This window comes from Tinamus guttatus, unplaced genomic scaffold, assembly GCF_059628265.1.
Source record: "Tinamus guttatus ecotype Peru unplaced genomic scaffold, ASM5962826v1 Tinamus_guttatus_pri_ptg000215l, whole genome shotgun sequence".
In the NCBI taxonomy this organism is placed as follows: domain Eukaryota; kingdom Metazoa; phylum Chordata; class Aves; order Tinamiformes; family Tinamidae; genus Tinamus; species Tinamus guttatus.
The window spans coordinates 371409-383572 of NW_028288749.1; the positions used below are offsets into that span (position 1 = coordinate 371409).

A 12164-nucleotide genomic window follows, 5' to 3' on the forward strand; every position below is an offset into this window, starting at 1 on the left:
AACTTTGTATTGCTTGCCAGGTTGCTGGTAGCTCCTTTTTGAGGGCTGTTCTCAATCAATTGCAAGGAGTAAGACTCTGGTTAATGGATAGAGCTTATAGCAGTATTTTAGATCAGCATAACTTCCTGTATTTTTCCTTGTCATGTGAAGAGTGAATTTTTAAAATAATAGGTTTGCATTTTCTTAATTAAAAATAGTGCAAAATAAACTTTCAGACATGAAAGGGCGGATGATTAACTCTGCCTGAGGTTAGCAAAGATAATGAAGGCAGGGAGGGACGGGGAGGCTTGGCAGTGCTGAGCTTCTAAAATATTTTTCTTATTTGGTGCAGGGACTGGCTTGAAGTGCCGTTGTGTCATGCCCCGGGTTTAGTTTCTGTTTGAAAAGAGAGGATGGTTTTCGCCTGTGTTGGGAGTGTGAGCGTTCGTAGGAAGCTGTGTGTGTAGAGGAAAATGACCACAGTGTGTTTGTACTCATCAGTTTTGTAACTCGTGGTCAGAGCTGATCACAAAAAAATCAAATAAAAAGACAATTGGAAAGAGAAGCAGTGAGGTTTAGTCCAGGATGCTGCTTCGTATCAGTGTTTTGGTTAAGAAAACAAGCTTCTGTGGGCAACTTTAGGCACTTGGTGCTGCACGTCTGCAGCCGGTCATTGCCAAAGCACTGTTCAATGTCTTGATTTTCCAGGCAAGGTCCTGGCACGCTATCGGTTTCAGTGGATCTTTTGCAATTTGATTTTAAAGGGCATTGATTTCCTTCCTACACAATTGTGTCACAATTACACAAAATAACTCAAGGGAGCTAAAGCATGCAGTAAAAGCTGATAGTTAATTACATCAGTCAGTGAAATAGTGGTGCAGAAAACACCTGAGGATCGATCCCTCCCATTTCCTTGTCTTTAGCTAAGAGACAAGGTGAGATTTAAATGCTCAGGAGCTAATGAGCGTCGGTATCTAGAAGCTTTCCGCCCCGGTCTCCAGGTTTAAACAGCTGTTTGTTAGTTATACAGGTACCGCTGTGACCTGCCAAGCCCTAGCAATTAGGTAAGACACACTCACGCACACACAATGCTGTAGAAAACTCCCTAAAAGGTTCTTTGGAATACCGTGACAGTCGAAGAAAATTCTGATGTAATTCTGGCAATTCTGAATAATACAATTGATAATTCCACTTAGATATATTTGCTCTCTGTTAGTATAGTTTTAATTAGTCTTATGCATGTTCTTTACTCAGATATGACATATAAATAAAATCTTGGTCTTTGGTGACTTCCACAGAGTTCCAAAGATTGCAGAGGCTTCAGTTTTGAACAGCTCTTTGAGCTGTGTTTTGGAGCACGCTAAGTGGCCTGGCTTGATTCCTCTTGTGACTGCCAAACAAGTTGAGGTGAAAGAGGATGCTCAAGTATCTACTGAGTTGCTTGTTTTCCTTTCTAACTGAAGGCTATTTTCATGCTCAGCTTATGGTCAAATTAATTGAAAGATGGAAAGAGAAGGAGGGATAACAGCTCTTCAAAATAATTACCACTAGATAATTTCTACCTAATTATTATTTCCAATAAACTTGAATCATTCTCAGTACCACTCTGTTTGCGTAAGACTTTTTATCCTTTTTTTGAAGTCAAAAGCGTAACTTCTGCTTCTTTTGAGGGACTGTTGATTTCATTATATCATTTATGCCCTTAATATCTTTGTAATTTTTATTATTAAATTTACGTATCTATATACATATCTGTACATATAGATGTGTATAAATCTACATATCTGTATATTTCTGCCATAGCCCATGAGCTGATCTGTGGTTTTACTGGATTGTTCCGGTTATTACATCCCCAACCTGAGTTCCATCTAACTTGTGCATTTGGTTTGCTCTGTGTGCAGTTGACACTCCAGATCCCTACGTGGAGCTGTTCATCCCCTCAGCCCCCGACTGCAGGAAGAGAACTAAACATTTCAATAACAACGTGAATCCCGTGTGGAATGAGACCTTTGAGTTCATTTTGGACCCCAACCAAGAAAACGTGCTGGAGGTAAATGACCTGCATGAGGTGTAGCTGTGAAGTGGAAGTTTGAGCAATGTCTGGAAGGTTGGTGTAACGGCGTCTGGTACATGTGCAGCATCTGTTGTCTCAAGATTTCAAAGATTCTCTTTTAAAACATTCAAGGCTCCGTTTTGCATTTAGGTGCTCAGCAAGAGCCTAAGTGTATGGGCTGTGTTACTTGAGGAGCAGCCTTGACAGCCTTTGTGAGGCAGGCTGCTGAATCGCCCCTCGCGCTGCTCCCGCGAGCTCGTTACCTTAATGTCGTAATGTCCTTCACGTCAGTGCCAAGTTAGGGCCTCCCCGCTTCCTTCGCTGATTCAGGTGTGTAGCTGGGGTCAAGTCCAGTCGCTGCCCATTCCCTGTGCCTCCCTGAGGGGGCACAAACCAGAAACGTGGCTCTTTCTCCCTGTGCCTGAAGCCAAGCTCTGAGTTGCCCGCTTAGAGATGTTTTGAGAACCTTTACTCCATATGCAGGTTTGTTGACTAAGCCGCCATCTCATCCGAGTTCGTTAAGCCTTTCTGGGTTGGGTACAAAAGGTGAGTGTAGCTATTTTGTATGTGGATGTGGAAAGTATTTGTCGGTGGTGCTTTGTTAGTTTGGTGCTCTTAAGGGATGTTGCTAAAACATGAGTCCTCTTACTCTAGCTTAGGCTTGTTTTAGATTTGGTTTAGCTTTGCAGATGGGCGATTACCTGGAACATCTTCCAGCAGTTGGTCAGGGGCACTAATCACCTGAGTCTACTCTCACCAAATATTTTAGTCATGCACGTGCAAACTAACAACCTGAAGCCTGAGAAAAGTTTGAAATCTCTAATTTCCATTATATTTTCCCAAAGAGCAAGCCAGCCGAGTGACTGGGGATCAGGAATCAGAGGACTGAAGCAACTCTGTTTCTTTATGAGAAACATTTGTAGAAATGGAGAGGAAGAAGAAAAGAAGAACTTGGGTTCATTGACTTGCCTCTGTTGGGAAATAAATATAATATAGGAAATAAAAATGTTATTTTTATACCTGATGAAACTGTGTAATCGTTTTCTGAGCCTTTGATTGCAGATGAGCAAATAGTAGAAAACAATGTGATGTCTGAACAATTTTTAATAGCTTCAGATGTCACGATCAGATAGTAAAGCTTTTGAGTTTAGCTTAAACTTCTATTATAATTTCATCTAAAATAATTGTATTTATAATTAAATGACTGTCTTTAATTTTTTAACTTCTGTAGATACTGCCATAAATCCTGTGTCTTCTTGTAGGAGCTTTTGCAGTTTTCAGTCTTCATCCCTTGTAAAGAAAATACAAAGTCTGGGATGGTACTGGGTGTTTTTATGCTTGCATTGTACATGCAAGTGAACTGCCTCAGCAGAAATGTGTAATAGAACTTATCCTTCCAGTAACATACTGGAGGGGCAAACAAATGAAAATAGTATGAGAAAGGGGAAAGTAAAATATGTAACTCTGCTTTTGAGTTATACTTGTATCTTTTGTCAAGTTCAGCGTCGTTCTCTTGGTTGTAACCAACAAACTAGCGAGGTGTAATAGAATCAGCATCTCCATCTTGATTAAGACTTGGATTGAGTCTTGGAATTTCTTTAGGCTTTTTTTCTCATGCATTTATGAGGTGAGATAAGGTACAAGTTCTGAAATGGGATCGCAAAAAGTTTCTTAATAGGTTTTGTGCCCTCCAGGATGCTGGATTTTGGGAGATAAGGAAACAATGCCAAAAGATCGGCTCGGATTCTTACAGTGACGCTTAGGCAGCTTTCCTGGTAACATATCAGTGTGAGTGTAGAAGTTGGCTCAGTGTTTGAAGAGGACAGATTACTAAGTCATGAACAGCAACGGCTCGTGGCTTATCCGCTGCCTCCCGGGGATCACGTCGTGCGTGTCGCACTCGCAGCCGCGTGGAGAGGCTGCGACGTGGCGAGCCCGTCGGCCCTGACCGTGGAAAGCTCGTGGCTATTTTTGGCCAGGGTGCGGCCTCACTTATTCACTTTGTTCTGCGGTAGCAACGTGACTAACTCCCTTCTCGCCGTGAGGAGAGCCCCAGATACTAAAACCTCTCCTCCACATGGGCTAGCATTTTATGAGGTGATTCTTGGGTTTATAGACTAGCTAGAGAGCATAGGATTTTATGAGGTGGCCCTCCATTGATTTCCAGCATACTGTTTTCCATACAGCTACTGCATACTGCTGGACTTCTGTAAGTCTGTGTTTCCTGTAATGGAACATAATAGGAATCATTGTAAGTAGAGTCTGGAAACATTTCCTTGTTGTTATTTTAATCAAAATCTTTAATTCGATCCCAAACACAGCTTTCACTTTGAAGAAATCCCCTGGAGAATTTTTGCTCTTGCATTGGTTTTGTGAGACAGCAGTTTTCTGTGAGAAAGCTAACAAAAAAAATGCAGATGCCTTTTAAATAATGAGTTCTATCCGAACATGCAGTTCGTCTTTTAAAAGATTGCCAGTGGCACAGGATGAGGAAGATTCTTTACAAATGAGGAAAGATTGAACCCAGATACAGCAACTAGTCATTCAAGTGACTGTGTCTTTATTCCATTCATTTCATGTAAAAGATATGGTCCAAGCCGCAAACTTAGGATACTTTAGAAGATACAGTTCCACAAAAAAAAACCCATAAGCCAAATCTATTTGGAGAACTTGCTTAATAGGAACCATGTAAATGCTAATTTGAAATTCTTTTTCACCATCTTGAGAACTTGGAAAGTTCATTCTGAGGAAAAAAAGACTGCTAGATGTAGACCCATGTGGATGTGTGGAAGCATCTAATGGTGTTCTTTAATATCCACATAAGGGTTTGGATGGTGTCACATCTACAAAAGGTATATGTTCTGGCATGGAGGATATGAGAGGAGGCTTGATCTGGTTGAATACAAAGAAAAGCTTTGTGTAATATACAATGCTGGAAGTTTTGCCAAAACATTACAGTGAAATTCTTGTTTTTTAGATAGAGGGCTAGGGTGTGCAGATCCTGTTTCGATCTTTCCTGGGAAGTGACAGTCACGTTAAAAGTTTTAATCAGTTTCTTCGTGGACAGATTTTATTAACTGGAAGTTTAAAGATAAAGTAGATCTGTTAAGAAAGGTGGTGAGATTTCAATGATGGGAATGTGCTCAGATGAAAAATGCTTTGTCAGTGGTACTGTCATATTTGTGCCATGAAGTGCCTTGGAATCGCCACATACACTGTGCATGAGCATTTTCTTCAAAAAAAAAATACTGCTGCTGACTAATGCTGGGCATTGGCTGAGTTTGTTGGTATGAGTCTTTTCGATTATCCCCCTTTTTATTTTAATTTCAAGCATAGGCTGCATGGAGTTAAAAATGTCATTGTTAAAGTAGAATTAAATACCTGTGTGTTTTTTTTACAGGTCACTTTGATGGATGCTAACTATGTAATGGATGAGACTCTTGGCACATCCACATTCCCTATATCTTCTCTGAAACTGGGAGAGAAGAAGGAGGTCCAGTTAACTTTCAACAATGTAAGTTGCAATACCGGATAGCTTCACCTTCCGTGCTGCAGCGTTGGACATGATAGAAAGCTCTTATAGCAACATCTAGACTTTGGCTAGATCAGTGCAGACCATGTTTCAGTCCTTTATCAGGTGTCTGAATTCTAGCTCTGCTGTATTCTGGTTAAAAACATCTTCACAAATCACCTGAAAGTGGCTGCTTATAAAAGGTCAGGAATCTCAGCAAGCCTGAAGTACCTCAGAGTGATAGCCGGGCTTTCTGTTGAAGGATCAGAGGTTTGACCTGCTGTTAATATCCATTACCAGATAAAGGGAAATCCAAGATCATTTCTGATTCTGCCAGTCTTCCCCAGGGCTATGCATGGAGTTGTTTTCTCAGTGTTAAACTAGGGTTTAATTTCAGGGATGGATTAGAATACATCATGAAGTGGGTAATGGTGGCAGCCTTTCTGTCAGGAAATTGCTGCATTTTGCAGGGCTTGGGGTAGCCCAAGTGAGGATTGCTCTCTGCGTGCCCTGCTCTGGCACTCACTCCTTGTCTTAGCACTCACTCCTGGACCTGGTTACACACACAGCACTGGCCTAATGGAACTATATTTGTCTTCCTAAAATCCTCCTGAGAAGCAGAGGGTGAAGGAGAACAGTGCTACTGAACGCTTCATCATGTCTCCCTGGCAGCCCTCTTTGGAGCTCGAGGTTTAAGCTCTTGCGCTGTAACGCGTTTCTGCAGCGCTCGCTTCGTTTGTCTTGGTGGAGTTTATCTAAACGTGAGAGGCTGTGCAGATGGTGCCGTGCGGCATGTTGCATCTCCCAGCAAGGCACCGGGGCAGCTCCCACTGTTACACAGCACGCTGCCAACCAGCGGCTGCTTGTAACGCAGCCCTGCCTGACGTGTCCTAGGTACTGCAGCAGGGTGGCTGCTCCAAAATTAAGGCAAGTGCCCTTTGGATTATTCTTGTTAAGCCTGTATACAAAGCAAATGGAGTCAGCTTAGCAGGGTTGGTTTGCTTGTACATAATTCCTGGAAACAACTGGTAAATCCATGTGTAATTGGACTTTTTTCTGAATATGTTAAAACCCTGTCATTTGTTGTTATACCAGTCTGAGGCCATTCTGAACATAATTCATTAGTTATAGTTACATGCGTCACCTCTTGTCATCTTTGTGTAGCGTATGCATTTCCCGTTTGGTCTGTGGTTTATTATATGGTCTTGTCTTCTGTGGTGACTATTGCTTTCAATGTGACCTAACCATAAAAGCAATTAACTGGTTATGGCCAATTTACTGGAAATCAGATTTTGTATGCAAAGTTTAAGGTGTGAGAGGTGAGATGCTGAGAAAGAGCCAATGAGTTTATGGCAATGAATAAAGAAGAAATCATGGTATAAAAAGTTTGCCTTAATAATATAAGGCCTTGCAGTATATATTATAGGTATGTATTAACTTCCTATCAACACACAGCAAAGATTTGTGGAGTGCATAGAGAAAAATCTTAGGGAAGAAAAACAAATACACTCTGAAGTTTATAAGCGAGTAGGGAACATCAAGTCAGGCTGAGCCAATTTGTATAGGTATATGACAATTTGTATTCCTGGGATTACCGTTGCAGTCTGCATAAAAGTCTAGCCAATACATGCTCTTTTCCTATTGGGACACTTAATTTAAAGAGTGCATACATTTTTTTTTTCAACCACTATATTACTGCGTATTTTCACAAATGCTTTCTAAATTGTTAATATAAGGTGCTGGCATAAAGTAATTACTGCTCTGGCTTTGAACCGAATGACTCTTCAGTCTCTTTGGTGCTTCCTTTATTATTTCTTTGTATTTTCTGCCACCACCTTCTTAAGAAATGCCTCATTTGCACTTCCCATTGCAGAGCGCAGCGGTTTGGTGCCCGACTCTGCCCGGCCCGTCGGCAGTTGGCAGGATGCGGGAGGCCAAACGGAGCATGACGCTTGCAGGGTGTGCAAGGGGCAGGCACGTGTGTCACCGGCAGCGCTAGCCCCGCTCCAGCTCTTCTGATGCCCTTAAATAGTCTGCAGAAGGAGACCAACCCATAGCTTACGAGCCGAGTGGTTTTCCGTGGCACACAAAAGTGTCTGAAATCCCCATCTCCTGCCCTGTGAGTAGCACAGTCAGAAAGTCTTGGTCAGCAAAAGAAAGCCAAGAGAAGGGGATCTGTCTGGTGGAAGTCAGTACCCAGCATCACTACACAATTTCCAATGGTATTCAGTGCTAGTGATGTGTTTGGAGCACTTATGTACGTTTCAATAAAGATCACTTAGAAATGAAACTCATTTACATAGTTCAGACATCGTTTCTTCTTTACTTGCAACAGTAGTTATTTACATTCCAGGTGAGTTTGGTGTTTTTTCCCTCTACAAATGATGTAATCACATTCAAATATTCCTTGTTTAGGTCACACAATTGACTTTGGAATTGTCTCTTGAAGTCTGGTAAGTATCTCATATAAAAAATGTGTTACCAACCAGGGTAATGTTTGCCATATTCTATTCATTATATTTTCCCTAAAATAATGTTGAGGGCAAAAGTTGATTGCTTTAACATTGAACTACCAAATACTGAAAAATCGAGAGATTAAATGCCTTTTTTTTCCCCATGGAGTAATCGCATCATAGTTGTAAACACCAGCACTTGTATGAATAGTTTTCTGCTTTCCAAATGTTTGCAAGAAGCAGAATATGAGAGTTTCCCATCCTGCTCTATGTTAAGTGATTTCCATTCCCAAGGCTCTTCCTTTCATAAACTCATGGACTTGAGGCTCAGCCATGATCCTCCTCATTTTACTTTCTGTGGTATCTTGGCATCCCTTGTTAACTTTCAGGATATATGGATGCACTTCTACAAACCGACCCTAAAATCTATTTTATGTATGAAGTGTTTTACTCACCATGCAGTTTTGAAGTCGAACATATAGATGGATCTCAACGGGGCCAGGATTTTGCCATGTAAAGCTAAGCAGGTGCCTGCCATGTTTTCTCTAGACATCTTTCTGTTTCTCAGGCTAGCTAGGACAAAGACCAAAAATTGCCTTGAGGCATCATCAAAAAACTGAGAAAATTAAGAATGAGTCGCCCTGCATAAAAAGCCATTAGGAGAGTCCTTTGTAACTATAAATAGCATCACTAAAGGCTAAATGTAAATGTAGAACTCTTTAGTAATGCCTTTGGAGACCAGTAAGCATTTCTCAGGGATAATTTCTGCTCATTGTTTTCTACTAGTGGAGATGCCTATGTAGGTGGTCCTCAAGACCACCCTCACGCTTCCAGGTCTTGTACCTTGTGAGCACATTTCTCCTGCCTGGCACTCAGCAAGCTTAAGGTGCCTGTCTGTGCCTGGCTGCTTGCAGACAGCAGGCATTGCACCTAAAGGAACCAGCCAAGTTAAACTCAGGGATGCTCTGCCAGGCAGGTGGATTTTGGAAGCTACCCGGATCTCTAGATTGCCTTTGAGTAGCCAAGATACTTAGAGTGTATCTTCACAGAAATGTGTGTTTCGGTGGGACAGATATCAGGAAAACTTAGTGCACTTCTCCCTGCTGCTCTCTGCTATGGGCAGTGCTGAAATGAGCCACTTGTGCAAGTTTGGGCACGGGAGAGATCTCACTGAATTAAGTGGTGCTCATTCACAGAGTTAGTGAGGCGTTGGGTTACCTCTTGGCTGAATATTCTCAGGCGTTTTCTGAGCACTTTTTGCTGAAGTTGCAAAAGAGTATACGTTAGCCTTTTATTGCTCCATAGAATCACTTGATGCAATTGTATCCCATGCATAATCATAATATCATTTCATTTCTTCTCATGTAAGGTAGTATGTTCCATTCATATCCCTAGGTGGTTTGTATTTATTTTAGTTCTGTTTTGAGCTACGCTATTTGTTAAAGCCTGTCTGTTTTGCAAAATAGCTCTTCGACCGACCTTCGATTCAGCATGGCTCTGTGTGATGAGGAGAAGAAATTTCGGCAGCAGCGGAGAGAGAACATCATGCGCAGTATGAAATCATTCCTAGGAGAAGAAAGCAGCAGGAACCTGACCACTTCCCGTGATGTAAGTCTGGAGAGCTCTGAGTAATAGGATTGCACGTCAAGATCAGGATCACTTTTGGAACCCTGTGTTTGTGAGTGAGTGAGAGATGAGGTGGAAGGGTTTAGTGTAAAGACAGTTAGCAAAAGGAACACAATTTCTGTTACCTCTGCTCACCTGCCATACTTAGGATGGAGCAAATGAGCTCCATTAATGTTAGAGTTAGCTTAGAAATAATTTTATTTCCTTCCCTTCTTCTTTTCCCTTCTACAGGATTAAGATTTTGAAGCTTAATTCTTAGAGATCACGAGATGCCGCAGTTTCCTTGGCTCACTGGGTCCTGGTGCTCTGTACTTCTGAAATCATCCCAACAGAGCTGGATGGACTGATGGCAATTTGGGTCGTATCAGAATGAGAATTTTACTGATTCCTCAGTGATTTCATACAGCACTGCTTTATTTTGAGTTAGTTAAGGATACAAATGGTACAAATCCACATCCTTTTTAGTGGCTTGTTCATCCTCTCCTTTCCTTCTTGCTTATTTTCCTGTCTCGTTCTCCTCCCTGAGCTTTGGCAGGACGGCTGTCTAGGAGAGTCAAGCAATGAACTGAGTTAATTCAGCTGGAGTAAAAATGTCAATTCTTTCAGTGCATTTTATTAGAATGTAGCAGTTTTCTGCAAAAAAAAAAAAAAAAAAAAAGGGAACCAATACAGAGTTTTTCTAAGAGTCTTTTCTAAACTGCAATGAATTTTTGAGTGGGTACTAACAGTGTTATTAGTATTTAGTTATTAGCTTTCTTTTAGCCAGTCAGATGTGCTAACATGAGCCTTCCAAGGAAGCTGACAGAATTTGAGCAGTATCATGTGTATTTCATCTGCAGTGATATTCATCACAGACATCGAGGAAGAATATTTGTGAGTCTTTTTTTGTCTTAGTTTGCATTGCAGTTATTTTATTGTTGATTGACACATGCACATTTTATCAGAATGGATACTTGTGGATGTGATCTCAGTCTAGCACAGACTAACATCTTCTTCTGAAAGACTGCAAAGATATTTTGTCAAGCTCCAAACTAGGACTGGAGCGATAGCCAGGGCCTGAAGTGTCTGCTTGATGCAGGTGATCTGAGTGTACGAATAAACCCTCATGATCGTGGTGGCTGCTTGAGCTTTCATGTTCTTTATACCATCATCTTCCCTCATGATACCTTGCAGCCTCACGTGCTCAAAGGTTGAAGTGCCAGTATTTGCCGACTGCAGGTTTCATCCACCCTGGGAAGGACTGAGGTAATGTGATCCTTCCCATTTCCACATGCCAAATTTGTAGTTCTAAGCTGACTTGTCAAAATTTTTAGCTGCTTCTAGCACTGAAGAAACATTTTTTGTTGTTGTCGTTCAGCTTAAAATACAGTTTTATCCTTATAACCTGTCATTTTTACTTTTATTGCTGCAGATCAGAGATAGCAGGAGGATTTATGGGATGTCTGTAGTCTTCACATGGCAGCAGAAGTCCAGAGACATAATGAGTTTTCTTCGCTGCCTATGAGTCATTGTTTGATCTTAAACAAGTCACTTACTCAGAGTTCACCTAAGTTTCTCCATCTGTGAATAGCAGCACATGTGCCTTGCAGGGATGCCGTGAGACTTAAATACATGTGAAATAATTACACATCCCCAGATGGGGAGATAAGTGTGCACTTACAGGCCTCTACTTAATTTTGAAACACATTCTGAAAAAAATGGTGAATGAGACTTCTGGTACCTCTGTTATTGCTTAGTTCATTTTTATTGCTTTTCTGGGTCTAAATTTTCAAAACTAACATGATCAGTTAAAGCAGACACACAGTTCTCTAAGGCTAATATTTTTTGGCCACCTATATTTTTGTCCAGGTTTTTTACATTCTGTTTCCAGGACAGCTGGACAAAAGACATCTGTCCCACCCATTCCCATAACAAGATTTAATATGTTCTAGGGTTTTTTGCCAGTTTGCTGGAAAATATGATTAGGATGGTCTTTTTCTTCAGAACTCACTTTGCTTAAAGCCTTCTTTGTTTCCCACCTCCTTGTCATTTTCCTGCCTGACTAGGCAGCTCCTTTTGAAATGAGATGCCCGTCAACCGAAGAGGGACTGTGTCATCCGCACAGGCCCCCTTGCATCCTAGTGGTGCTGCACATGGATTGATGGACACTGCCCATGTTGTTGAGTCGTCTTCACTGGAGTGAGTTGGTTGAGGTGATATCTAAGCTTGTTTGTTCAACACTAGCCGGGTTGCTCTGTATGGTGCCATGCAGGCGAGCCATGGGAACAGGGAAGCCTTTTGGTTGTTCAGAAGCGGACACAACCCTGTTGTGTGGCAGCACGGCCGGGCATCAGAGCAGGACTCCCGAATTCACTTCTCATGTTGCCGCTGACCCAGCGCGTGACTTGGTGTGAGTCATTCACCCTTTCAGGCTCGGTGTGCTGAGCCGCGCGCGGGTGTGTGCCTCTGCCCAGGTGTAGCTGACTGTGTACCAAGGGCTTTGGCCTCCGAGCGCGTCCGCCGCGCCGGGCAGGCCTGCAGCCCTCCCGCTCCTCCCGCCTCC

General features: G+C 41.9%; 1 protein-coding gene across 1 annotated transcript in view; it reads left to right on the plus strand.

The window, feature by feature from the left end:
- Positions 1-12164, plus strand: part of PLA2G4A (phospholipase A2 group IVA) — a 48624-nt gene that overhangs the window by 10635 nt on the left and 25825 nt on the right. The window contains exons 3-6 of the mRNA XM_088524839.1: positions 1881-2029; positions 5433-5546; positions 7959-7996; positions 9463-9604. Coding sequence (XP_088380965.1) covers positions 1881-2029; positions 5433-5546; positions 7959-7996; positions 9463-9604 — 443 coding nt within the window. The remainder of the gene's footprint in view (positions 1-1880; positions 2030-5432; positions 5547-7958; positions 7997-9462; positions 9605-12164) is intronic.